This window comes from Piliocolobus tephrosceles, chromosome 17 (genome assembly GCF_002776525.5).
Source record: "Piliocolobus tephrosceles isolate RC106 chromosome 17, ASM277652v3, whole genome shotgun sequence".
NCBI lineage: Eukaryota > Metazoa > Chordata > Mammalia > Primates > Cercopithecidae > Piliocolobus > Piliocolobus tephrosceles.
In genome coordinates, this window is record NC_045450.1 from 74,364,869 (window position 1) to 74,390,838 (window position 25,970).

The 25,970-nt window shown below is 50.4% G+C and overlaps 2 protein-coding genes and 1 long non-coding RNA gene across 12 annotated transcripts in view; 2 read left to right on the plus strand and 1 right to left on the minus strand.

Moving 5' to 3' along the window:
- Positions 1-51: 51 nt before the first annotated feature.
- Positions 52-9,806, plus strand: SPATA33 (spermatogenesis associated 33). Of its 3 annotated transcripts, none has more exons than XM_023228886.2 (2): positions 52-464; positions 9,195-9,806. In XM_023228886.2, the coding sequence occupies exons 1-2, from the start codon at positions 347-349 to the stop codon at positions 9,404-9,406; spliced, it is 330 nt and encodes a 109-aa protein (XP_023084654.1). In that variant the 5' UTR covers positions 52-346; the 3' UTR covers positions 9,407-9,806. The 3 variants fall into 3 exon arrangements, 2 of the variants coding, with proteins under 2 accessions (XP_023084654.1, XP_023084655.1); XR_002735085.2 differs by lacking the exon at positions 9,195-9,806 and adding an exon at positions 2,520-3,488 and having other exon boundaries at positions 95-464; XM_023228887.2 differs by lacking the exon at positions 9,195-9,806 and adding an exon at positions 2,237-3,488 and having other exon boundaries at positions 263-464.
- On the minus strand, positions 8,413-9,282 carry LOC116418512. Its single transcript, XR_004228573.1, has 3 exons — positions 9,087-9,282; positions 8,839-8,987; positions 8,413-8,749 (listed from the first exon to the last, which is right to left on the minus strand). It is a non-coding gene; the product is annotated as an uncharacterized LOC116418512 (long non-coding RNA).
- A 13,243-nt stretch (positions 9,807-23,049) lies between the features above and the next one.
- Positions 23,050-25,970, plus strand: part of CDK10 (cyclin dependent kinase 10) — a 14,588-nt gene continuing 11,667 nt past the window's right edge. For 2 of the 8 annotated variants that reach the window (XM_026447384.2, XM_026447385.2), the window contains exon 1: positions 23,050-23,189. In XM_026447384.2, the coding sequence (XP_026303169.1) occupies positions 23,103-23,189 (87 nt within the window). In that variant the 5' untranslated portion in view covers positions 23,050-23,102. The remainder of the gene's footprint in view (positions 23,190-25,970) is intronic. The other 6 variants (XM_026447388.2, XM_026447387.2, XM_026447386.2 and 3 more) reach the window with 6 other exon arrangements.

The window sequence follows — 25,970 nt, forward strand, 5'->3', positions numbered from 1 at the left end:
AGGCGCTGGGCTCCCCGTGTCTCCGCCCCTCGGCGCGGGCCCAGGGCGGGGCTGGGCGGGGCGGCGCGAGCGCAGGCGCCGACCTCGGCCCGGGGCGAACCGTTCCTGCCACCGAGTCCGCCACGGACGGCGCCTTAAGTATCTTCCCGCCTGAGGCAGTTACGGAAACGGAGAGACTCGAGACTTTGAAGCCAGCTTATTCTAGACCCAAGCAGGCGACTGAAGACGATGGGACCCACTGCCCTGGATTCGGTAAGTCCCGGGTCTAACGGATGATCCATGTATTTCAGGTGAGGAGCAAAAGAAGGGATCCACCTATTCGGTTCCAAAACCTAAGGATAAGTTGATGGAGAAGCATTCCCAGGAACCCAGGCATGCAGACAAGGAGTCGGAGAAGCCTGTGGACAGCCTCCACCCGGGGGCCGGGACAGCCAAGCACCTGTTGTCGGCAGCTTCGCTGGAAGGTAGGAGAGGGCGGGAGGGAGCGAAGCGAGGTCAGCGGCTTGGAGGATCTGGGGCTGGGGTGAGGAGCCTACTTCTGAGACCTTACCAATGGACACTAGTAGCAGGCACGCACCCTAAAGTTGAAACTGGTTTGTTTTAGGAACTTTATGTAGGAGATAAATATCCAGAATTCTTGGTTGAAAACATAAGTTTAATGAAAATGTAGGTCAGTTCCCGAGTGATAAGTATGTACCAGGTGGTCGAGGGGCTGAAGCAGTGTGCGTGTGTCTCACGTGAGGTTCTCCTGGAGGGCTGGGTATCTTGGTGCCACCGAGAATCCCTCAGCCTCCGCACACTGGAACAGAGCCTTGGGAGGCCGTCCCAGGCTGGAGTGTAGCTCTCCAAGGGCTGCTGGCGCAAGCACATTGTGGAGGGTGACAGAGGAGTAGAACCTGGGTGCGACAAAGTCGTCTTTTATAACAGCCTAGTGTGACCAGACCTTTGGGTGTGTGTGGGGAAGATGAGGCCCTAACAGTAGGAAGAAGCTAGAATACAAAGTTTTCCATCAGTTTTACCACATGGAGCTGGAAGTGTTAAATAGTTTAAACAATAGAGATGCTGCCTGGCGTAGTGGTTCACACCTGTCCTCCCAGCTACTTGGCAGACCGAGGCAGGAGGATCTTTTGAGCCCAGAAGTTCGAGACCAGCTTGGGCAACATAGTGAGACTCTGTCTCTACAAAAAACAAATATTTAAAAATAAAAAAGAGGGCGGCATGATGGGGTCTGTGCCTACCAACAGGGAAGCAAGTTCCCAGGGGAGGTGGCCCCATCAGAGACCCATTGCTGTTGGCCCAGTGGGAGCCAGCGAGGCCTTGCAGTACGAATTTCAGAAGGGTCAAGCAGGCAGAACCCGCAGAGCCTGTCATCTGAGGAGATTGGGGGCCTGTGCCAGGAGGAAGTGTTTCAGTTTCATCACAAGAATGAACCACTCGGCTGGGCACGGTGGCTCACGTCTGTAATCCCAGCACTTTGGGAGACCAAGGTGGGTGGATCACTTAAGGTCAGGAGTTCAAGACCAGCCTGGCCAACATGGTGAAACCCCATCTCTACTAAAAATACAAAAATTAGCTGGCCATGGTGGCATCTGCCTGTAATCCCAGCTACTCAGGAGGCTGAGGCAGGAGAATTGCTTGAACCGAGACCTGGGAGGCGGAGGTAGCAGTGAGCGAGATCGCGCCAGTGTACTCCAGCCTGGGCTATAGAGAGAGACTGTCTCAAAAAAAAAAAAAAAAAAGAATCAGCCACTCGGGTCAGAAAAGAAAGAGTGTCGGGAATGACTGGCCTGCTAGGCAGAGGAGCTGGGTCTGGACTGGTTCAGATAGGCTTGTGGGATCAAGGGCTGGAAGTAGGAGGCTCTGGGCCTTGGACTTGGAAGAAAGGCCTGGATTTGAATTCCCAACTTTGGAACCCCTCACTGGAGGATGGAAGTCTGCAGGAATAGCATCACCTTAGGGTGGCGGTTTGGAAGATGCTACCTGTCAGGGTGCTTTTAGCTGAAAGTTACAGAAAAGCTAAGTAAACACAGTTTTAACACAGGGATTTAATGTCTCACAAATGAAGGGTCAGAGGCAGGGCTTCCAGGTTGGCTTGTTAGCACAGCCGTGACATCAAGGGCTTTGCATGTCTCTTCCTGACCACTCTCAGTGTCCACAGCCCCCAGTGAGTGTACAGCCCCCACACGCAGGCAGGACTGCATCTACTTCAAAGGCATTGCTTCTTGCTTTATATTAGCACGGAAACCTTTCCCAGGAAGGCTTCGCCTGCCCAGCCTCTCTAGGACACACTCAACAGTGCAGATTCCCCAGGGGCTGGAGGGAGCTGTGAAGCACAGCAGTGGGCAGGACCTCTACCAGCCACGGAAGTGGGGGAAGGAGGACCGCCTGTCGGAAAGGCCCCAGCAGTGTCTGTCACACCAGAGGGTGTGGGAGGAAGGTGGACATGAAGGGAAAACAACAGAGCAAAAGTGAGGACAGAGTTCAGGAGAGAAGATGAAGTGTGCACGCTCTCCACGCAGTGATGGCCTGCGCGACAGTGAGGAGCAGGCTGCTGACTCCTTTGCCACACCGTGAAGGATCCTGAAGGTGGGACGCTAAGTGAGAAAAGCCAGAGGAAAGACCACTCATACTGCAATTCCCTTTACATGAAATGACCAGAAAAGACAAACACATTGCAGAGAGAAGCACGTGAGTGGTTGCTGGGCAGGAATGGGAGTCGACCACAGCTGAACACAAGGGGCCTTTGGAGGATCACAGACGTGGTTTAACCTGAATCTGAGCCTGGGAAGCAGTGCAGTTAGCAGTCCTGGTCCCTAAGCCCTTCCTACCCAGGAGCCAGACTTATGAGTGAACAAGCCAGCAGTGATTCCAGGCTCTGGCTGGATCCTGGAGTCATCTCAGCTTGGGGCGTGCACCTCACGGGGAGCCAGCATCAGTGTCCAGCCCCAAGAGCCGCCCTGGACATCTCAGTGAGTCTTTAGATGCCTGCAGCTGCCTGGGCACCCACAGGTGATACCTGTCCTGCCAAACCTGTCCTGAACCCATAAAATCCAGAGAAAAGCAAGTAGTTATTTTAAGCTGCTGAGGCTTGGGGTAAATTACTATGGAGCAGTAGTGACCAGAACAGAAGGGCCCTGATGGGGAGACAGTTTGGCCATGAGTTAATCACTGTGGCAGCTGTGGGGATATTGATATGGCTTGGCTGTGTCCTCACCCAAATCTCATTTTGAATTCCCACATGTAGGAAGAACTGGGTGGGAAGTGGTTGAATCATGGGGGCAGGTCTTTCCCATGCTGTTTTCGTGATAGTGAATGAGTCTCACGAGATTCGATGGTTTTAAAAACGGGAGTTTCCTGCATAAGCGCTCTCTGCCTGCTGCCATCCGTGTAAGACGTGACTTGCCCCTTCTTGCCTTCTGCTGTGATTGTGAGGCCTCCCCAGCCATGTGGAACTATAAGTCCATTAAACCTTTTTCCTGAATAAATTATTCAGTCTCTGGTATGTCTTTATTAGCAGCATGAAAACGGACCAATACAGATATATTATACTGTTATCATAACTACTGCTGTATATGCTTAAATTTTTGCGTTACAAAATTCACAAACATACAGAGGTCTAACACATCACAGATTTATAGTCAGCTTATTCTACAGTGTTGGAAATTCTACCACAAATAAAGAACTGGGGAAAAAAGGAAGGAAATGTTAGAAGGAAACCTGAGAAACCTAGAACCTGGGCTCAGTCACTCCTGAGACAGTCAGATCGGGTATTTAGGGATGAGTCAGTGTGAATTTGCTTAGATGTGGCAATGCTATTGTAGTTATGCTAAAACACAATCCCTATCTGATAAGGAGGTATACTGCAACATTTATGGGTAAAATCATGTCTGAAATTACTTAAAGATACTCAGGACGCTGGGCGCGGCAGCTCATGCTGTAACCCTAGCACTGTGGGAGGCCGAGAAGGGTGGATCACGTGAGGTCAGGAGTTCGCGACCAGCCTGGCCAACATGGCAAAACCCCGTCTCTACAAAAAATACAAAAAAATTAGCTGGGCATGGTGGTATGCACCTGTAATTCCAGCTAGTTTGGAGGCTGAGGCAGGAGAATCACTTGAACCCAGGAGGCAGAGGTTGCAGTGAGCCAAGATCATCCCTGGGCAATGGAGCGAGACTCCATCTCAAAAAGAGAGATAGGAAAAAAATGAAGAAAGAACAAGACAACAAAATACTGATTGAGGCTGAGCGCTGCTTAGGTGCAATAGAAAATATTCTATTTTCTTGCGTGTTTGAACACTTTTTTTTCTTTTTTTTTTGGAGATGGAGTTTTACTCTTGTTGCCTAGGCTGGAGTGCATTGGCGCAATCTCGGCTCTCAGCTCACTGTAGCCTCTGCCTCCCAAGTTCAAGAGATTCTCCTGCCTCAGCCTCCCAAGTAACTGGGATTGCAGGCGCCTGCCACCATCCCCAGCTAAATTTTTTTTTTTTGTATTTTTAGTAGAGATGGGCTTTCATCACATTGGCCAGGCTGGCCTTAAACTCTTGCCTTCAGCTGATCCACCTGCCTCAGCCTCCCAAAGTGCTGGGATCACAGGCGTGGGCCACCATGCCCGGCTCGTTTAAACACTTTTGCAACTTTGTTTGTTTGTTTGTTTTGAGATTTCTGCCTCCGCGGTTCAAGCAATTCTTCTACCTCAGCTTAAGGCACCCGCCACCACGGCTGGCTAATTTTTGTATTTTCAGTAGAGATGGGGTTTCACCATATTGGACAGGCTGGTCTCAAACTCCTAACCTTGTTATCCGCCCGCCTCGGCCTCCCAAAGTGCCAGTATTACAGATTTGAGCCACTGCGCCTGGCCTGTAACATTTTTATGAAGGTAGGGTATGCTTAATTGCAAGAAAATTTTGAATAAGAAGAGAAATGGAACACTTCTATGAGCTATTAAAAAATATCATGCTGAGTGAAAAAAGCCAGTTGCAGAAGGTCATGTGCAACTTTTTTTTTTTTTTTTGAGACGGAGCCTCGCTCTGTCGCCCAGGCTGGAGTGCAGTGTTGCGATCTCGGCTCACTGCAAGCTCTGCCTCCCGGGTTCACGCCATTCTCCTGCCTCAGCCTCCCGAGTAGCTGGGACTACAGGCGCCTGCCATCACACCTGGCTTATTTGTTTTTGTATTTTTAGTAGAGACGGGGTTTCACCGTGTTAGCCAGGATGGTCTTGATCTCCCGACCTCGTGATCCTACCGCCTCGGCCTCTCAAAGTGCTGGGATTACAGGCGTGAACCACCGTGCCTGGCCCAAAACAAAAATTTTAAATGAGGTGGGAGGATCACTTGAGTCTGGGTGGTTGGGGCTTTGTTGAGTCTTGGTCATGCCACCACCTGCTGCTGTCACGGGAGCCTTAGGGTGTCACTTTGCTAGCCAGAAACATCTGTGACCGCAGCGCTTCTGCCTGGGTTTTGCTCACACCTGCTGGGCTTGTACTGTCCACTCATTCAGCAGACTGCACTCAGCTCACACTCCTAGTCCAGATCCCACACCTGCAAATGGCGAGCCAGGTAGACAACAGTGAGCGGTGTGTGGGGGAGCAAGTGTGGGGTCCGGCCGCTGCGCACAGCCAGGCAGGGGCCTGGGTGGGGCAGCTGCAGGTGCTAGCACAGGTACTGGCTCTGCGAGGCTGCAGCTGGACCAGATGTACCACATGTGGCTTCCGCTGTGGGCACCTTCATCTGGATGAGGGGAATGCAGTGGCACCCAGGAGACTGGAGATGCCAGGAACGACGGAGCCCCAAAGAGGGTGTCACAGCCCTGACCTGGGCTCCCCATAGGGCCACAACTGTTCTCTCTGTCACCTGCCGCGTGGTAAGCCAGGGACCGGTGGGTGCATTTCAGCCCCATTTATTAGCAGCTCTTTGAGTCGCGATTTGGTGGGTCCCACGTGTTTGTCCTGCCTCCAGGGAGAATGAGATACGCAGACAGTTGGAGGGTGAGCAAGACAGACAGGCGCTTCACTGAGCGACAGAACAGTTCTCAGGAGACGCAGCGTGCGTAGCTCCTTCCCCCGCAGCTGGTCGTTCTGATGTCTGTGAGTCTGGCTGAGTCCAGGGTTTTTATGGGCTTCAGAAGGGGGAAGTGCTGACTGGTCCATGGGCAGCCATGGGTAGACCAGCAAAAGCACCGTAAGTTCTCACTCTGGGCCACAGACTCCACCCAGAACTGAAAGTCCAGCCCCCAGGCTTCAGGCCGTCCCTGGCTTGAGGGCGGGGCTTCACTGCGGCCCTGCTCCTTTCTGCCCAAGAGCCTTTCTGCCTCCTGCTGCCATTCATCGTGTTGTCCATGGTGTCCAGGCTGTTCGTGCTGAGGGATGCCTGCAGGCTCAGGCTGAACTGCCCTCAGGTCCCCCTCACCTTTCTCCCCATGCTCGTCAGGACCTGAAGTCTGGAGGGGGATCGAGACGGCAGGGGCTGGCTTGTCAGCATTGCCTTGAGTGCATGTACACCTGGCCAGGTCATGACGGTGCCTGGGCTTGGCCTCAACTTTGCTCTGAAATTGGAGTGGGCAGTGGAAGTGGGGAGAGGCCAGACAGTGGGAGCAGGCACTTCTGAGCCTGCAGGATTGGGGGTGCTTCCTCGGCCCTGAGAGCACAGGGATGCCCAGGGCCATAGCTGTGGCTGGGTTGGGCCCCGGCCGCATCAGCTCAGAAGGGGGAGGCTCCTGCCTGTTCCTGTCTCCCGTGGGATCTGTGGAGCACTCAGCCCTGGCCACGCCTTGTCTGCTGCAGCTGGTGCCTTTGCAGTGGCTGCTCCAGGTGGCCTGCCCCTGCCCTCACTGCCTGGGTCACCGGAGTGAGACCCTGACCCCCCCCCAAAAAAGAGAAAAAGTGGAAAATAGGCAAATGTTTTTATAAGTTTGGAATGGGGAACGCCTTTCTAAGTTCATAGTCTCTTTGTGGAAACGTAAGTTGACGTCGTCTCTATGGAAAAGTTTGACAGTATTTACCAAAATTTGAAGTGAATTATACCCATTTATCCAGAAGTTCTAGTAATTTACCAATAGATAAACCCTCCAAAGAGTGTGAACACATAAATGCAAGAATGTTCACTGTCGCACTGTCTGAAAAAGATAAAAATTGGAAATAGGCTGGGCGCAGTGGCTCACACCTGTCATCTCAGGACTTTGGAAACTGAGGCAGGAGGATCCCTTAAGTCCAAAAGTTTGAGACCAGCCTGGGTAACACAAGGTGACCTCATCTCTACTGAAAAGAAAAAAAAGTGAGCCAGGTATGGTGGTGTGGGAATAATATGGTCCCATAGGTGAGATCTGTGGTCCCAGCTACTCAGGAGGCTGAGGTAGGAGGATCACTTGGGCCTGGGAGGTCAAGACTGTAGTTTGCTATGATCACATCTACAAATAGCCACTGCACTCCTTCCTGGGCTACAGAGTGAGACCCTGTCTCTAAAAATGGAAGAAAAGGGCCAACACAGTTTCTCATGGCTGCTGTAATCCCAGCACTTTGGGAGGGTGAGGTGGGAGAATAACTTGAGCCTGAGAGTTTGAGACCAGCCTGGGCAACATGGCAAAACCCTGAATCTACAACAAATTTTAAAATTAGCTGGGTGTGGTGGTGCATGCTGGTAGTCCCAGCTACTTGGAAAGCTGAAGTGGGAGGATCATTTGAGCCCAGGAAGTTGAGGCTTTAGTGAGCCATGATCATGCCACTGCATTTCAGCCTGGGCCACAGACCAAGATCCTGTCTCAAAAAAAGAAAAAGGGACATCTCTCAGTGCTTAATGCAGCTGTGGGTCATTCGGCAGCTGACACAGATGAGGCTCTGTAACACAGAACCACAGGCAAAGGGAGAGGTTGAGGCCTGAATACCCCATCTGACGAGCCTTGGGCAGGCGACTTGGCCTCTCCACCTTCCCCGTCTGGTTAGCCTTGGGCAGGCGAGTTGGCCTCTGTGGCTCCCCAGTCTGACGAGACTTGGGCAGGCGACTTGGCTTGTCTGTGCCTCAGTTTTGTCTGTGAAATGTGGGTTGTCAGAGACCTATAGCAGAAGCTGCCGTGTGTCATTTTTCACTGTTCTAGGGCTCAGAACAGGCACACGATAAAAGCCAGCACTGTCGGCCGGACGTGGTGCCTCACACCTGTAATCCCAGCACTTTGGGAGGCCGAGGCGGTGGATCACCTGAGGTCAGGAGTTTGAGACCAGCCAACATGGAGAAACCCCATCTCTACTAATAATACAAAAATTACCTGGACGTGGTGGCGGGAGTCTGTAGTCCCAGCTGCTCGGGAGGCTGAGGCAGGAGAATCACTTGAACCCGGGAGGCGGAGGTTGCAGTGAGCCGATATCACACCACTGCACTCCAGCCTGGGTGACAGAGGCGAGACTCCATCTCAAAAACTAATAATAAAAAATAATAAACCAGCACTGCCATTGCCAGCTGTCTATCCTACCTCGCATCCAGGTTCGTGAGCTATCAAGTGTCCCCACAAAGCTGTAGAACAACATACCCGCTGTTGTTACGTTTCTGTGAAAAGGTGACTGTGAGTCTTCTAACCCTGTACCACACATATGTGTGCAGAGAGCGAGCTCCGCCCTGCTCTCCCAGAAGTCCATAGCAGTGACAGTCCGGGAAGGGGGCGGGTGGCCGGCCAGGAGAGCAGCCGGCGAAGGAGCACTTCTGCTTTGTACTTGGCAGTGCTTGGCAGGCTCAGCAGTTTCACAGGTCTCAGGCGTTCCTTGTAACCTTAACAAGTTTAAGAAAATGGGAGCAACATCAGAAATGTCCATTTCTAGAACATTCTAATAAATAAAGTTCTGTACAAAGGGCTTTACCAGAATTAGCGTTGAAGTGAAAATGATGTCTCTGAACCTTGAGCTCGGAGGCGGCGCCTGCCTGGGCGTGTGCCGTCTCTCCTTCCGGTGCTGGTCGCCCTGACGCCATCCTGCCGCGAACGGTGGAAGTGTTTCTCCTGGTTTCTTCCCTGAAAAGGGTGTCCAGCATCAGCAACCCTCCTGGCTGAGTTGCAAATCCATTAAGCCCTGGAATGTTCATGGACAGTTTTGATCACTTTTGGACTCACCCGTTTCTTCTGCTGACCATACATCTAATTCCTTTACTCTGAGCAGTGGCAGGAGGTGGAAGGAGCTTTCCACACATCTACTAAATCCCTGGATGTTTTTTCCTCTAGAGAAACCTGATGTAAAGCAAAAGTCCAGCAGGAGGAAAGTGGTCATTCCACAGATCATCATCACGCGAGCGTCAAATGAGACGCTCATCAGCTGCAGTTCCAGTGGGAGTGACCAGCAGAGAACCATTCAGGAGCAGGAGGACTGGGGCCCCTACCGGCGGCACAGGAACCCCAGCACAGTAGACGCCTACAGTTCACATCTCAAAGAATAAACAAGCACCCTTGCATGGCACTCGTTACTCCCTGCAGTAGGCGTCTCAGGAAGGGGCACCCCACCCTGTGAGAAACCGAGGCCCCTTCTCCAGTGATCTCCGGGAGGGTGGCACGAGGGCTGCCCCACCCTGTGAGAAAACAAACCCCCTTCTGCAGTGCTCTCAGGAAGGGTGCACCAGGGCCACCCCACCCTGTGAGAAACCGAGGCCCCTTCTCCAGTGCTCTCGGGAAGGGTGCACCAGGGCCACCCCACCTTGGAGAAGCTGCGGCCCCTTCTCCAGTGCCGTTTGGTCCTGCCTTCCCCCAAAGCTGCTTACAGCTCGGTCGAGGCAAGAGTGACTGGCTCAGAGAGCGAGCTTTGTGGTGATAAATGAATAAATCAGTATGTTCATGTTGGAAGTGGCTGTCTGTGCAGAGTGATGGATAGCAGATGGCATCGTACGTTCTGGTTCGTGGTGGACAGTTAAAACACTTGCCTTTGTTTCAGAAGGAGACATTGTGAATACTTGGAAGTTATAGTGAATAAGATGCCCCCAAACTTGAGGAAAAGGTCAGATTCTAAGAGCTAAACGTTAAGATGTAATGTTCCAGAACAAAGAGGTACAAAGTCGACTAACAGGCCCCAGGGCTCCTTGCTTGACTGTAATCTGACTCCGCTTATTCAAAGGCCCTAAAGAAGAATGTGGAATGTGTGCTGGGGACATGGGATAGCCATAGCACTGAGACTTTGGAAGTGGCCTTGCCAGCGCTGTCCTGTCTTTTTGGCCCACAGATGAGGGCTCCTGATGGTGGAAGGGACCTGAGTACAACGGCACGAGACAAGTTATCAGGTGGCTGCGCCCTCTCCAGCAACCCTCAGCTCAGGCTAGCCTTCCCCCTGTGTTGAGAATGCTCTGCCCTGTCTGGAAGCCTGGTGCATTTAGTGACAGTGTGCTCGCTTTACTAGTTTCCAGTCTGGCCAACAAGCTTTCCGTGTGGTCTCCCGCTGGCTTGTTTCAGTGGTCGCGGGGAGAGTCCTGGACATGGACTTCTCAGGTGCCGGCGGAGGGAGCCTGCTGCCTGCCACACACATGCAGTTTCTCATCTCTACAGGCCTGTGTAGTATGTACACACATCCACAGAGCCTTAGGAGTTGGGAAAGGCCAGTCAAAACCTGCGACGCTAATTTCACTCTGCCGCAAGAAAAAAAATAAGCTGAAAGATGGGTCACGCAAGAAACGGCTTCCTTTTTGTTCCTAAGCAGAGAGCTACAAATAACAAAGTTTCTCCACAGGTACTCTTTGTTCATCTTGTGTGAAGTGCCAGTGTTTTTTTTTTTAATACTTTTTTTTTTTTTTGAGACGGAGTCTCGCTCTGTCGCCCAGGCTGGAGTGCAGTGGCCAGATCTCAGCTCACTGCAAGCTCCGCCTCCCGGGTTTACGCCATTCTCCTGCCTCAGCCTCCCGAGTAGCTGGGACTACAGGCGCCCGCCACCTCGCCCGGCTAGTTTTTTGTATTTTTTTAGTAGAGACGGGGTTTCACCGTGTTAGCCAGGATGGTCTTGATCTCCTGACCTCGTGATCCGCCCGTCTTGGCCTCCCACGGTGCTGGGATTACAGGCTTGAGCCACCGCGCCCGGCCTTTTTTTTAATACTTTAAGTTCTACAGTACATGTGTACAACGTGCAGGTTTGTTACATATGTATACATGTGCCATGTTGGTGTGCTGCACCTATTAACTCGTCATTTACGTTAGGTGTTTCTCCCAGTGCTATCCCTCCCCCCTCCCCATACCCCACAACAGGCCCCGATGTGTGATGTTCCCCTTCCTGAGTCCAGGTGATCTCATTGTTCAGTTCCCACCTATGAGGGAGAACATGCGGTGTTTGGTTTTCTGTCCTTGCGATAGTTTGCTGACGATGGTTTCCAGCTTCATCCGTGTCCCTACAAAGGACACGAACTCATCCTTTTTTCTGACTGCATAGTATTCTATGGTGTATATGTGCCACGTTTTCTTAATCCTGTCTATCACTGATGGGCATTTGGGTTGGTTCCAACATGGAGAAACCCCGTCTCTACTAATAATACAAAAATTAGCCGGGCGTGGTGGTGGGAGCCTGTAATCCCAGCTGCTTGGGAGGCTGAGGCAGGAGAATCTCTTGAACCCAGGAGGCGGAGGTTGTAGTGAGCCAAGAAGACACCACTGCACTCCAGCCTGGGTGACAGAGCGAGACTCCATCTCAAAAACTAATAGTAGTAAACCAGCACTGCCATTGTGTAGTGTACACACACACAGTCTTCGCTATTGTGAATAGTGCTGCAATAAACATATATGTGCATGTGTCTTTATAGCAGCATGACTTATAATCCTTTGGGTATATACCCAGTAATGGGATGGCTGGGTCATATGGTACATCTAGTTCTAGATCCTTGAGGAATCGCCACACTGTTTTCCATAATGGTTGAACTAGTTTACAATCCCACCAACAGTGTAAAAGTGTTCCTGTTTCTCCACATCCTCTCCAGCACCTGTTGTTTCCTGATTTTTTAGTGATTGCCATTCTAACTGGTGTGAGATGGTATCTCATTGTGGTTTTGATTTGCATTTCTCTGATGGCCAGTGATGATGAGCATTTTTTCATGTGTCTGTTGGCTGCATAAATGTCTTCTTTTGAGAAGTGTCTGTTCATATTCTTCACCAACTCCATCAAAAAGTGGGTGAAGTGCCAATTTACTGAGCACGAGACAAATACATAATTGACTCCTTTTGTCTTGTGACACGTGGATTCAAGGATGTACCATGCCCTCCCTCCTTCCCCTCCAGCCCCTTTCCCCTTTAAATACTGAAGCCCTCAGCATCATCTTTGGAGGAAGGTACAGACTTGGCTCTCATGCACACATCCTTAACCTTGGCCAAATAAACCTCTAAGGTGACTGAGATCTGTCTCAGATACTTGTTGGCTTAACAAGTTGGCGACTGTGCAGGGACTCAAGAGTGGAGGTGGCCCCGCCCTTTGACAGAGTTTCCACTGGTGCTTAGGACCCGTTTGGGCTTTCTTTATTGCTCAGGACAATAGGACAATTGGCTGAGATTGGGAGCCCCGCCACCCTCCGGAGAATCTCTGATCTCCCGAAACTTGGTTGAGGCCTAAGGTTTATTTTGCGTACAACGCCTTTTCCTTTTCTGGTGTTTCACTTGCTTCCAACAAAGAAGGCGAGTTTTCCTGGTTCCGTAATCATGAGGAGCAGGAGAGTTCCCTGAGTTTCAGCTCGGAAACAACTCGAGTTTTTCCTGATTCCAGGATGGTAGAGAGCGGTCTAAAGCCTGGGCCCCGTTCCTCGGTAAGTAGCTGAATTGGGGTTCTGTTTTGGAAGTCCTTAATGACTAAAGCTAACATGAACAACTGGCTGGTCTTAATTTCTTAATATTAGTATGCTCAGTAAATGTATAAATTGTGGGACTGTTTGTTTTGCTTAACTGCTTTTTGTTTCTTTGTTTCTGTGTTTGCTATTTTTGCTGTTTCAGTCTTTTTCCCATTGGATTTGGCGAACTCTGTTAGACTTGGTCAGATCTGAAGGAAATTTACAAATTGTGGGAAACAAGGCCTCTGAATTAACTGAATTCCCACAGCTGGGAAAAAGGAAAAATAAAAAGCCAGAAAAAGGGAAAAAGAGATTTTGACCACCTGATGGGCTTTATTTACATAACAAGGCCACCTTTTTCCAGCCAAGCCGCGAAGAGTAAGTGCCATCACCTCATGCTGCAGTTCAGTGGGTAGAGTCGGCCATTTTTCCACCAGGACAGCCCAGGTTTGCTTCCTACACTGCTTCTGGTTTGAAATTTGTGTTACTTTTGAAATATCAGCAATTTGTCCCAGCTGAAATAAGGTAGTGAGATTTAAAGATTTAAAAGGATTTTTTTTTTTTTTTTAAGACGGAGTCTCGCTCTGTTGCCCAGGCTGGAGTGCAGTGGCCGGATCTCAGCTCACTGCAAGCTCTGCCTCCTGGGTTTACGCCATTCTCCTGCCTCAGCCCCCCGAGTAGCTGGGACTACAGGCGCCCACCACCTCGCCCGGCTAGTTTTTTGTATTTTTTAGTAGAGATGGGGATTCACCGTGTTAGCCAGGATGGTCTCGATCTCCTGACCTCGTGATCCGCCCGTCTCAGCCTCCCAAAGTGCTGGGATTACAGGCTTGAGCCACAGCGCCCGGCCAGGAATTTTTTTTTTTTTTTATTGAGACGGCGTCTCACTCTGTTGCCCGCTGGAGTGCAGTGGCGTGATCTCAGCTCACTGCAACCTCGGCCGCCCAGGTTCACGCCATTCTTCTGCCTCAGCCTCCCAAGTAGTTGGGATTACAGGCACTAGCCACTGCACCTGGCTAATTTTTGTATTTTTAGTAGAGACGGGGTTTCACCATCTTGACCAGGCTGGTCATGAACTCCTAACCTCGTGATCCACCCTCCTCGGCCTCCCAAACTGCTGGGATTACAGGCGTGAGCCACTGCGCCCAGCCAAGAGGATTTTTAAAAGGGTTTAATGGTCAAAAGTAAACTTAACTAAAAGCTAATATCCGACATATTCCAACATATTAGCTTAATTAAGTCCGTATGCCACATACACGTATACAGACCCCTGTGTCGAAGAGAAGGCACCAGACTCCTTTTTGGGGAGAAACTTCTGTTTTTCTTATGGAACCCCAAGAGTGGAAACAGACACGTTCCTCTCAGATCTTAAATTGCTTGCTATTGTATTGTGTTACCTCATTTTTTTTTTTTTACTAAAATAGTTGACACAGGACTTTTTAGGGTGCCGCTTCTCCAACTGGAGGCCTGTGTGGCCAGTGGTGCTCCTACCTGGGTCTCGCTGGGCTCCAGGCTTGCCACTGGAGGTACCCCGCTCACCTAGCCCAGCCGTGGGATCTGCGCTCAGCCTGTGACTGGACTGCGCTTGCCACAACCTGCTTCTGTCTTGGGCACTGGTGTCTGGAGAGGGGGAATGTGCTGGCACCCAAAACGTGGAGATGCCAGAGCTGCAGAGCCCAGGATGCCACAGCTTGATTGTTCCCACTGCCTGCGGTCTGGTGAGTGGGGTTGTGTTACAGTGTCACCCCCTGCCTTTTTTTTTTTTTTTTGAGACAGAGTCTCACTCTGTCGCTAGGCCAGAGTGCAGTGGCACAGTCTCGGCTCACTGCATCCTCCGCCTCCTGGGTTCAAGCGATTCTCCTACCTCAGCCTCCTGAGTAGCTGGGACTACAGGTGCATTGCGACCACGCCCAGCTAATTTTTTTTTGGACAGAGTTTCGCTCTTGTTGCCCAGGCTGGAGTGCAATGGCATGATCTTGGGCTCACCGCAACCTCCGCCTCCCGAGTTCAAGCAATTCTCCTGCCTCAGCCTCCCGAGTAGCTGGAATTACAGGTGTGCGTCACCACGCCCGGCCAATTTTTTGTATTTTTAGTAGAGATGGGGTTTTACCATGTTGGCCAGGATGGTCTTCATCTCTTGACCTCATGATCCGCCCACCTCAGCCTCCCAAAGTGCTGGGATTACAGGTGTGAGCCACCGCGCCCGGCCATCACCCTCCTTTTGTATCTGTGATTCAACAAGTCCCAAATTCTTCCCCCGTGTCCAAGAAAAATGAAGTTATGCAGACAGCTGGAGGGTGAGCAGGACAGAGTTTTGTTGAGCAACAGAACAGTTCTCAGTGGAGAGGGGAACTGAAGTGGGCAGCCCCCTACTCAAAGTTGGGTAGGCCCCACTGAAGTCCCCCACCATGCACAGCCTATAATTTCATGTTTGACTTGGCATTTTTTTTTTTCTGAGAAGGAGTCTTGCTCTGTCACCCAGGCCACAGTGTGGTGGCACCATCTCGGCTCACTGCAACCTCCGCCTCCCGGGTTCAAGCGATTCTCCTGCCTCAGACTCTTGAGTAGCTGGGATTACAGGTGCCCACCACACCTGGATAATTTTTGTATTTTTAATAGAGACAGGGTTTCACCATGTTAGTCAAGCTGGTCTTGAACTCCTGGCTTCATGATCTGCCTGACTCAGCCTCCCAAAGTTCTGGGATTACAGGTGGCATTCATTTTTAATGTCCCTCTAGCACACTCAGACTCTCCCTCTGTATTTTGAGATGTAGATTTTGCTGATTTTTCACCTAAGAGTTCTTCCTTTGGTATGTGAATTTAGGGCTATCAAGCTGAAAATTGCCTAGGAGAATGAAACAGGTTATCAAGAAATTGGAAGTTTAGGCCGGGCGCGGTGGCTCAGGCCTGTAATCCCAGCACTTTGGGAGGCTGAGGTGGGTGGATCACAAGGTCAGGAGTTCCAGACCAGCCTGGCCAACATGGTGAAACCCTGTCACTACTAAAAATACAAAAATTAGCAGCCAGGCACGGTGGCTCATGCCTGTAATCCCAGCACATTGGGAGGCCGAGGTGGGTGGATCACTTGAGGTCTGGAGCTCGAGACCAGCCTGGCCAAGATGGTGAAACCCTGTCTCTACTAAAAATACAAAAATTAGCCGGGTGTGGTGGTGGACGCCTGTAATCCCAGCTACTTGGGAGGCTGAGGCAGGAGAATCACTTGAACCTGGGAGGCGAGTGAAACTCCATCTTAAAAAAAAAAAATTAGCCGGGCATGGTGGTAGGTGCCTGTAATCCCAGCTGCCCAGGAGGCTGAGGCAGGAGAATCTCTTGAACCCAAGAAGTGGAGGTTGCAGTGAGCTGAGATTGTGCCACTGTACTCCAGCCTGGGTGACGGAGTGAGACTCCATCTCAAAAAAAAAAAAAAAAAAAAAGATTGAAAGAAAGAAATTGGAAGTTTAAAACAGTAAGAAAAAAAGGGTCAGGCATCTTCCATGTGTCTAATACAACTGTGAATCCATGAGTCACGTATACAACGTTACACCACCAAAAATACATAAAAGTGTTTTAATTAATTCAGTTAAAGGAAAAACAGCACTTAAATACTGTATCAGGAAAAGAGTCTTGCTCTGTTGCCCAGGCTGGAGTGTAGTGGCCGGATCTCAGCTCACTGCAAGCTCCGCCTCCCGGGTTCACGCCATTCTCCTGCCTCAGCCTCCTGAGTAGCTGGGACTACAGGCGCCTGCCACCTCGCCTGGCTAGTTTTTTGTATTTTTTAGTAGAGACGGGGGTTTCACTGTGTTAGCCAGGATGGTCTCGATCTCCTGACCTCGTGATCAGCCCGTCTTGGCCTCCCAAAGTGCTGGGATTACAGGTGTGAGCCACCGCACCCGGCCTATCACAGTTTTCTTAAGTAATCTAGGTGAACTATTTTTAAAAGTTAATCAGGTAAATGTAATGGAATATATACCTGTAAATAAGCTTGTAATAATTTCAAATCAAAAGTTATATTAAATAATAGACACCCATTAAATGTCTAGGTCATTTCTAATTTTCCTTAAAAACAATTATATTTTAGGAAAAAAATGTTTCTTAAAAAATGTTCTTATGAAAAGGAAACAGGCCAGGCACAGTGGTTCAATCCTGTAATCTCAGCAGGTTGGGAGGCCGAGGCAGGGGGATCACTTGAGTTCAGGAGTTCCAGACCAGCCTGGCCAACATGATGAAACCCCATGTCTACTAAAAATACAGAAATTATCCAGGCATGGTGACATGCCTGTAATCCTAGTAGTACTTTGGTAGGCCAAGCTGGGTGGATTGCTTGAGCACAGGCGTTTGAGACCAGCCTGGGCAACATAGTGAGTTGTCTTTAAAAAACAAATACATGGCCGGGCGTGGTGGCTCACGCCTGTAATCCCAGCACTTTGGGAGGCCAAGGCAGGCGGATCACGAGGTCAGGAGATTGAGACCATCCTGGCTAACATGGTGAAACCCCATCTACTGAAAATACAAAAAATTAGTCGGGCGAGGTGGCGGGCGCCTGTAGTCCCAGCTACTCAGGAGGCTGAGGCAGGAGAATGGCAAGAACCCGGGAGGCGGAGCTTGCAGTGAGCAGAGACTGCGCCACTGCACTCCGGCCTAGGTGACAGAGCGAGACTCTGTCTCAAAAAAAAAAATTAAAAAAAAAAAGTAAATAATTACAGATGTAAAGATAGTTATAAGGAGGTATTTTTAGAAGGAAAAGTTAAAAGGAAAATAATTTCATATGGGAAAGAATCTTGTATGCTAAATTTTTGTTCTAAAATGGCTGGTTATTTTGGAAAGAGGGATGTTCAGGATAAAACAGGAAGACCAAGTATATTATAAATGGTTTGTGTAAGTTGTGATAAAGTTTGTAAAAAGATATATATATACACATATGTATATTTTAGACGGAGTCTCACCCTGTTGTCTGGGCTGGAGTGCAGTGGTACAATCTCGGCTCACTGCAAGCTCTGCTTCCTGGGTTCATGCCATTCTCCTGCCTCAGCCTCCCAAGTAGCTGGGACTACAGGCACCCGCCACCACACCTGGCTAATTTTTTGTATTTTTAGTAGAGATGGGGTTTCACCATGTTAGCCAGGATGGTCTCGATCTCCTGACCTCATGATCTGCCCTCCTTGGTCTCCCAAAGTGCTGGGATTACAGGCGTCAGTCACCGCGCCTGGCCTGAAAATTATACCTTATGGTCATGATGATTACAATTTAATAGATTTGTTTATAAAAGTTCAGAGAGATTTAATTGACCTTATGCTGTCTGTATCATTTGAGAAATTCCCTCAAAGAATAAAGGTTTCTACATTTTTTTTTTTTGAAATCTTTGAGTTATCTCAGCACCATAAGAAAGGTAAAAATAGGAAAAAAATTAGAAAATAAAAAAAGAGAAATCTGTGAGTTACCACTGTGGCTAAGTGAATGACTTATTTTACAATGTCCTGTGATCCTATTTAGTGATAGCAACTGTTTTAAACTTTTTATATTTGACAAACTTTCCAAAATCAAATTCTTTCTTCAGTCCTCATTAATTTTTTTCTTTTTTTTTGTGATGGAGTCTCACTCTGTTGCCCCGGCTGGAGTGCAGTGGGCAATCTTGGCTCACTGCAACCTCCACCGCCCGGGTTCAAGCGATTCTCCTGCCTCAGCCTCCCGAGCAGCTGGGACTACAGGTGCCTGCCACCATACCTGGCTAATTTTTATTTATTTTTTCTTTTTGAGACAGAGTCTTGCTGTGTCGCCCAGGCTGGAGTGCAGTGGCAAGATCTCAGCTCACTTGAACTTCCGCCTCCCGGGTTCACGCCGTTCTCCTGTCAGCCTCCAGAGTAGCTGGGACTACAGGAGCTTGCTACCATGCCCGGATAATTTTTGTGTATATTTTAGTAGAGACAGGGATTCAGTGTGTTAGCCAGTATGGTCTTGATCTCATGACCTTGTGATCCATCCACCTCAGCCTCCCTAAGTGCTGGGATTACAGGCGTGAGCCACCGTGCCTGGCAATTTTTTGATATTACGTCCCCTGATGTCCAAAAAGAGATATATGGCTTATTTGGTATAACGAAATCATACAGGAAGCATTTTTAAATGTGAAATGGTGTTTTTCTTGGGATTATATTTATAAATGTGTTGTTTGTGTTCCAAAATTGTATGTCTGTGATTGATATGTCTTAGTATATGGGATTAGTAGTAGTTATGATTATTATGTAAAATTATTGTGTGCCACATAAGTAACCAAATTTGCTTGCCAATTATGCCTTTTTTTTTTTTCTTTTCTCTGAGACAGAGTCTTGCTCTGTGGCCCAGGCTGGAGTGCAGTGGTGCAATCTTGGCTCACTGCAACCTCTGCCTCCTGGATTCAAACGATTCTCGTACCTCAGCCTCCAGAGTAGTTGGACTGCAGGTGCATGCTATCACGGCCAGCTAATTTTTGTATTTTTAGTAGAGACAGGTTTTTTTTTTGAAACAGAGTTTTGCTTTTGTTGCCCAGGCTTGGAGTGCAATGGCATGATCTCGGCTCACTGCAACCTCCACCTCTGGGTTCAAGCAGTTCTCCTGCCTCAGCCTCTCAAGTAGCTGGGATTACAGGCATGCACCACCATGCCTGGCTAATTTTGTATTTGTTTAGTAGAGACAGGGTTTCACCATGTTGATGAGGCTGGTCTCGAACTCCTGACCTAAAGTGATGCACCCACCTCAGCCTCCCAGAGTGCTGGGATTATAGGTGTGAGCCACTGTGCCCAGCCAAGACAGGGTTTTGCTATGTTAGCCAGGGTGGTCTCAAACTCCTGACCTCAAGTTATCTGCCCACCTTGGCCTCCCAAAGTGCTGGGATTACAAGCATGAGCCACTGTGCCCGGCCTCAATTATGTCTTTAACTGTGGCTAAGATTTTGTCATCCACAATTGTTTTACTTTGATCCTTTTATAGGGCGGTTTATAATCAGCTATAGAACTCCAAGGTACTCTTCAATATAAGTTTCCAATCACTTTAGAGATTGTGCCATTGGAATAGGGCGAAAAACTTCCAAGACTGTCATTGACAGCTGCTATATGCATGAGGATTATTCATCCAATATTGGGCAAAAAGAGTTAATTTTATGGACTAAACTATTATAAGACTGAAATAATCTTTTTACATTTTTGCTTAAAACATTACTGATCCTTTCTGTTCTTTCAGAACCAAGAAAAATTTTTTAACTTTGAGCTATTTGCAGCTTTTAGCAATTGAGTAAAGTGCACTCCTGTGAGAAAAATTTGGAACATATTTGTTTCTTTTTTTTTTTTGCTTGAGTAGCGTATCTCTTTCTGATTTCTCCAAAAATTGGGAACTATTTGTGAGCACTATTTAAAAAAAAAAAAAAAAAGGTTTTCCTCTCCCTTCCCCTATCTGTATTCTAATGTCAATAGAATTATGTGCACAAGTGCAATACAATCCATTTTCTCTTGTAATAGGACATAATTAGAGACCCTGCGTATTTTACCAAGGCTTTCAAATATAAACAGACTGCTTTAAGCAATCCAAGTTGACTTATGGAGCCCATAAAAGCCCTTGGGAAAACTGGCTTCATACTGTATCCGCTTGGCGGGTTCTTCTTGCCCAGATGGAGTCAGTTGATCAAGGTAGGGAAACTGCAATAGAGAAAGGGTTTAATTCACACGGACAAGTGGTTATTACTGAAATCAGTCTCCCCAAGAATTCAAGGACTAGGGTTTTCCAAAGGTCGTTTGGGGGAAAGGGTAGGGTAGCTAGGCAATGGGTGCTTGCTGCTGACTGGCTGGGGGGGGGTGCCATCGTAGAGTGGGACAGGACCCTCCTTTGCTGAGTCACTTCTGGGTGGGACTCCAGGAGTAGTTGGCAGGTCCAGGTGAAGTCATCATCAGCCAGTGGGTCCTGTTGGAGCCATAGGTACGAGACATGCAAAAAACCCTTGAGAGATACTGCAAAAGGCCAGTCTTAGGTTCCAATAGCATTGTTGTTATCTGCAGGACCTCTGGAATAATGGCTGACAATTGTTGATATCTACATCTTAGCAGAATTCAGGCTCCTTTCCTCTCCCTAGCCTGGTGGCCCCTCCTTAGTTTTACAAATACAGTTGAGTTTTGGGGAGGGGCTATTATCATTTAAACTATAAACATCTCCCAAAGTTAGCCCAAGAATAACTGAAGGCAGCTTGAAAGCTAAAGGCCAAGGGGGGTTTGGCCAGATCAGATCTTCCCCAACTGGCGTAATTTTCTCAATGATGTAATTTTTGTGCCCAGTCACAACACCCCCATTTTCTTATTTCTTTATTGTTTTTTTGAGACAGAGTCTCTCTTGTCGCTCAGGCTGGAGTGCAGTGGCGCAATCTCAGTTCACTGCAAGCTCCGCCTCCCGGGTTCATGCCATTCTCCTGCCTCAGCCTCCCAAGTAGCTGGGACTACAGGCGCCCGCCACCTCGCCCGGGTAATTTTTTGTATTTTTAGTAGAGACGGAGTTTCACTGTGTTAGCCAGGATGGTCCCAATCTCCTGACCTCGTGATCTGCCTGCCTTGGCCTCCCAAAGTGCTGGGATTACAGGCGTGAGCCACTGCACCCGGCCAACACCCCCATTTTCTATACCACACTGAACCCCCCCATTTTCTACATGCTGATCAAAACCAATCTGAATGGAGTCTAGGTCTGGCTGTGGGCTGTTGGGAACAGGGCCCCAAACCTGGCCATAAACTGGCCCCCAAAGTGGCCATAAACAAAATCACAAAATCTCTGCAGCACTGTGACACGCTCATGGTGGCCATGATGCCCATGCTGGAAGGGGCTATCCGTTTACTGGAATGGGGCAAGGCACACCCGGCTCATCCAGGGCGGAAAACCGCTCGAAGCGTTCCTGAACTTAGCATGAGCAATCTGTGCCTTAAGGACGTGCTCCTGCTGCAGGGAACTAGCCAGACCCATCCCTTTATTTTGGCCTATCCTTTTATTTCCTATAAGAAATGCTTTTAGTTAATCTATAATGTATAGAAACAATGCTCATCACTGGCTTGCTGTCAATAAATATGTGGGTAAATCTTTGTTCGAGGCTTTCAGCTCTGAAGGCCGTGAGACCCCTGATTTCCCACTCTACACCCTGTATTTCGGTGTGTGTGTCTTTAATTCCTCTAGCGCCGTTGGGTTAGGGTCTCCACGACCGAGCTGGTCTCAGCAGTGGGCAGTGGTTTAGGCTCTGCTTGCTCAACTGAATTTCAACAGTGAAGCCAGATTAGTGGACATGCTGGCTGCCCCTGATCCTGTACCTGGACCTGGACCAACGGCACTTCCTAAACATTCCACATCGACTTTTCTTTCTCCACCTTCCAGGGCTGGGCTGTGAGATTGGAGAGGAAGGCGCCTGTGAGAATGGCTTCTATCAGCTTCAGAGGTCAGGCCTTCCATGAGTGAGGGGAGGGATCTACTTTGCAACACCTTGTTAGGGAATGCTGACATAGCTACCTCTTCCCCCTAGAAGCTAAACTTAAATGCCACCCCTCACGGAGCTTCTCTCCTGTCTTTCACTTGCTGCTGCTTATTTCTGTCACAGAACTTGACGGCATGGACATCAGCGCTTGTTTCCTTCAGTCTCCCGGAGCCCCCATGTCCTGAACACCGAGGAGGCACCCAAATGCCTGCTGAAGCCCACAACCCTGGACCAAGTGACCTGACCCTCACCTGGAGGACCTTCACCTTCACCTCTCACCTGGAGGACTCTGACCTGCAGGACCCCTCAACTGGGGGACCCTCTAACCTGGAGGACCCTCACCTGGAGGACTCTGACCTGGAGGACCCCCTCACCTGGGGGACCCTCTCACCTGGAGGACCCCTCACCTGGGGGACCCTCTAACCTGGAGGACCCTCACCTGGAGGACTCTGACCTGGAGGACCCCCCCACCTGGGGGCCCCCCCACCTGGGGGACCCTCTCACCTGGGGGACCCTCTCACCTGGAGGACTCTTGCCTGGAGGACCCCCTCACCCCCACCTAGAGGACCTCGCCATATGAAGGACTCCCACCTGGAACACCCTCTTACCTAGGGGACCCCATCTCACCTGGAAGACCTTCACCTGGATAATCGCCGTGGCCTCCCACTACGGCGCAGCCGGGTCGGGTGCCCGGGCTTCACCCTAAAATAAGGCCCGAACTGCAGCAGTCGGAGCGGGTCCCTGGGGCGGAGCGCCTAGGGCGGACCCGCGGGAGCTTCTCTTGGTAACCGTTGGTAAGGAGAGGAAGCCCGGAAAGGAGCTTTGGCGCCCGCGCCGCGGGGCCGTCCGCGTCTGCGCCTGCGCGCACAGGAGGCGTGGCCAGCGCTGGGCATGGCGGAGCCAGACCTAGAGTCGGAGCAGATCCGTCTGAAGTGTATTCGTAAGGAGGGCTTCTTCACGGTGCCTCCGGAACACAGGGTGCGCGGGGGGCCACCCGGGCAGCTCTGCCCGCTTCGCTAGCGGCACTGCTTGGCAGAGCCTGGGGAGTCTCGTGTCGCGCTGCTGCGCCGAAGCTTCCGGCACGGGCGGGAGCGACAGTCCCAGAGTTCCCCGCGGCGGGGGCGGAGGGCGGGGCGGGCTCGGGACTCGGACAGGCGGTCCCCGGAGATCTCGGGGGGCCGGGGCGGGCTCGGGGATGCGTCGCGCCCGCAGAGAGACTGGCCCGCGCCGTGGGAAGAGCAGGCTTCGGGCTCCAGCTCGGGCGCTGCTGAGTTCAGCGCCCGGGCTGGGCTTTGCAGGCTGAGCCGCGAGCCGCTTGCTCCTGGGAAGAATTTACTGGCGCGACGAGTTGGGGCTTGAAGGCTCCCGCTGGGGTTGGACTGCATCGAGCGGGCTCCGGCGCTGCCTGGCGGCTTCACGCGAGCCCTGGCGCGCGGCCCTTGCAGAGGTGCCGGTGCCTCCGTCTGCAGAGACCAGGAGGGAGCCTCGGGGCGTTGGGCGATGTCGCCCAGGTGCACGGCTGGTGGGGACGGACAGGCTTGAACTTTGGCCGCTGGTTTGTGTTTTAACTGCTGGCTGGTGCTCTAAGAGGACAAGCCACGTGTTCAGTAAGAATCATTAACAGATCGTGGCTGGATGACAACAGGAGCCACACTTGGCTCATTCAGACGTGCAGCAGGCGCTCACCGCGTTGAGAGTCCCGTGCTGGACTCTGCGGTGAAGTAGTGATTTGGCTTTTCCTTTTTTTTTTTTTTTGAGACAGGGTCTCGCGCTCTCGCCCAGGCTAGAATGTAGTGGCTTGATCAGGGCTCGGTTCATCGTCAGCCTCCTGGACTCAAGTGATCTTCCCGCCTTGGCCTCCCAAAGTGCTGGAATTACAGGAATTACAGGCGTGAGCCACCGCATCCGGCCTGGCATGGCCTTTCTTTGAGTTCAGGAAATGTGACAAGGATTTGGACACCCAGAAATAAGAAGAGTGTGGAGAAGAGCACAAGCAGGGGATGTGAGAAGGGAGATTAAGGCGGGAAAGGGAGGTTGAGGCTAGGCCATCAGCGAGTGCCAGGCCAGATGCTTCTGACTCGGTCTCCAGGTGTCAGGAAAGAATCACACTGAGAACAAAGGCTGGCCAGTGGCTCACACCTGTCATCTCAGCAGTCTGGGAGGCTGAACTGGGAGGATTGCTTGAGCCCAGGTTTGAGACTGAGGGTTAAGAGAAGGGAAGCCGGGAAATGAGGGCTGTGAGGTTTCAAACCTTGGTACGTGTGCTTTTTACTTTTTTTTTTGGAGACGGAGTCTCGCTCTGTCACCCAGGCTTGAGTGCAGTGACGCAGTCTTGGCTCACTGCAAGCTGCACCTCCCGGGTTCACGCCATTCTTCTGCCTCAGCCTCCCGGGTAGCTGGAACTACAGGTGCCCGTCACCACGCCCGGCTAATTTTTTCATATTTTTAGTAGAGTTAATGGGGTTTCACCGTGTTCACCAGGATGGTCTCCATCTCCGGACCTCGTGATCTGCCCGCCTCGGCCTCCCAAAGTGCTGGGATTACAGGTGTGAGCCACTTCCCCCCGCCTGCATGTACTTCTTAGATCCATGGAGAAGGGTACAGACTACTAGGACAGAGACCCCAAAATATAGGGCCTTAAGTAAGATGATGCTTTTCTTCACTCTTCCCTAACGTTCTGGAGAGAAGCAGTTGTTTTGCACAGGTGGGCCAGGCATTCTGCTTCTGTTTGTTTTCTGGTCACTGAGGCGAGGAGAGGTGAAAGCTTCCTTTCACCTGGAAGTCACACAGTCCCTTCAGCTCACCTCCCAAGGCGAGACGCCACTGCGTAGCGTTTCATACCTCACAGGAGGTAGTGACACAGGGATGCTGGGACAGCAGCCTCTGCCGCAGATGGAGTTTTGTACATGGGATTGAAAGGGAGTGGCCACCTCTGATATTTCTTGCAAAGCATTGGCCCAGTATCGTCACCACCTTTTCTCATCAGAAAAACCCAAGAGGCGAGGCATGGTGGCTCATGCTTGTAATCCTAGCACTTTGGGAGGCCAAGGCAGGTGAGTCACTTGAGGTCAGTGTCAGGTCTCTGAGCCCAAGTCAAGCCATTGCATCCCCTGGGACTTGCACCTATACGCCCAGATGGCCTGAAGTAACTGAAAAATCACAAAAGAAGTGAAAATGGCTGGTCCTTGCCCTAAGTGATGACATTACCTTGTGAAATTCCCTTTCCTGGCTCATTCTGGCTCAAAAAACTCCCCCATTGAGCGCTTTGTGACCCCCACTCCTGCCCACCAGAGAACAACCCCCTTTCAACTGTAATTTTCCTTTACCTACCCAAATCCTATAAAACGGCCCCACCCTTATCTCCCTTCGCTGACTCTCTTTTCAGACTCAGCCCGCCTGCACCCAGGTGATGAAAAAGTTTTATTGCTCACACAAAGCCTGTTTGGTGGTCTTTTCACAAGGACGTGCATGACAGTCAAGATATCGAGACCATGCTGGCCAACATGGTGAAACCCTGTTTCTACTAAAAATAGAAAATTGGCCGGTTGTGGCACATGCCTGCAGTCCCAGCTACTCAGGAGGCTGAGGCTGCAGAATCACTTGAACCCGGGAGGTGGAGCTTACAGTGAACCAAGATCTTGCCACTGCACTCCAGCCTGGGCAACAGAGCAAGACTCAGTCTCAAAAAAAGAAAAAAGTCTGGGCGCGGTGGCTCACGCCTATAATCCCAGCACCTTGGGAGGCCGAGGCGGGCGGATC

Bases quoted from the DNA above. Each gene is read 5' to 3' on its own strand.
- SPATA33 (XM_023228887.2), top strand. From the start codon at position 347: ATGGAGAAGCATTCCCAGGAACCCAGGCATGCAGACAAGGAGTCGGAG. The intron at 465-2,236 runs GTAGGAGAGGGC...GCTTTATATTAG, and splicing joins GTCGGCAGCTTCGCTGGAAG to CACGGAAACCTTTCCCAGGA.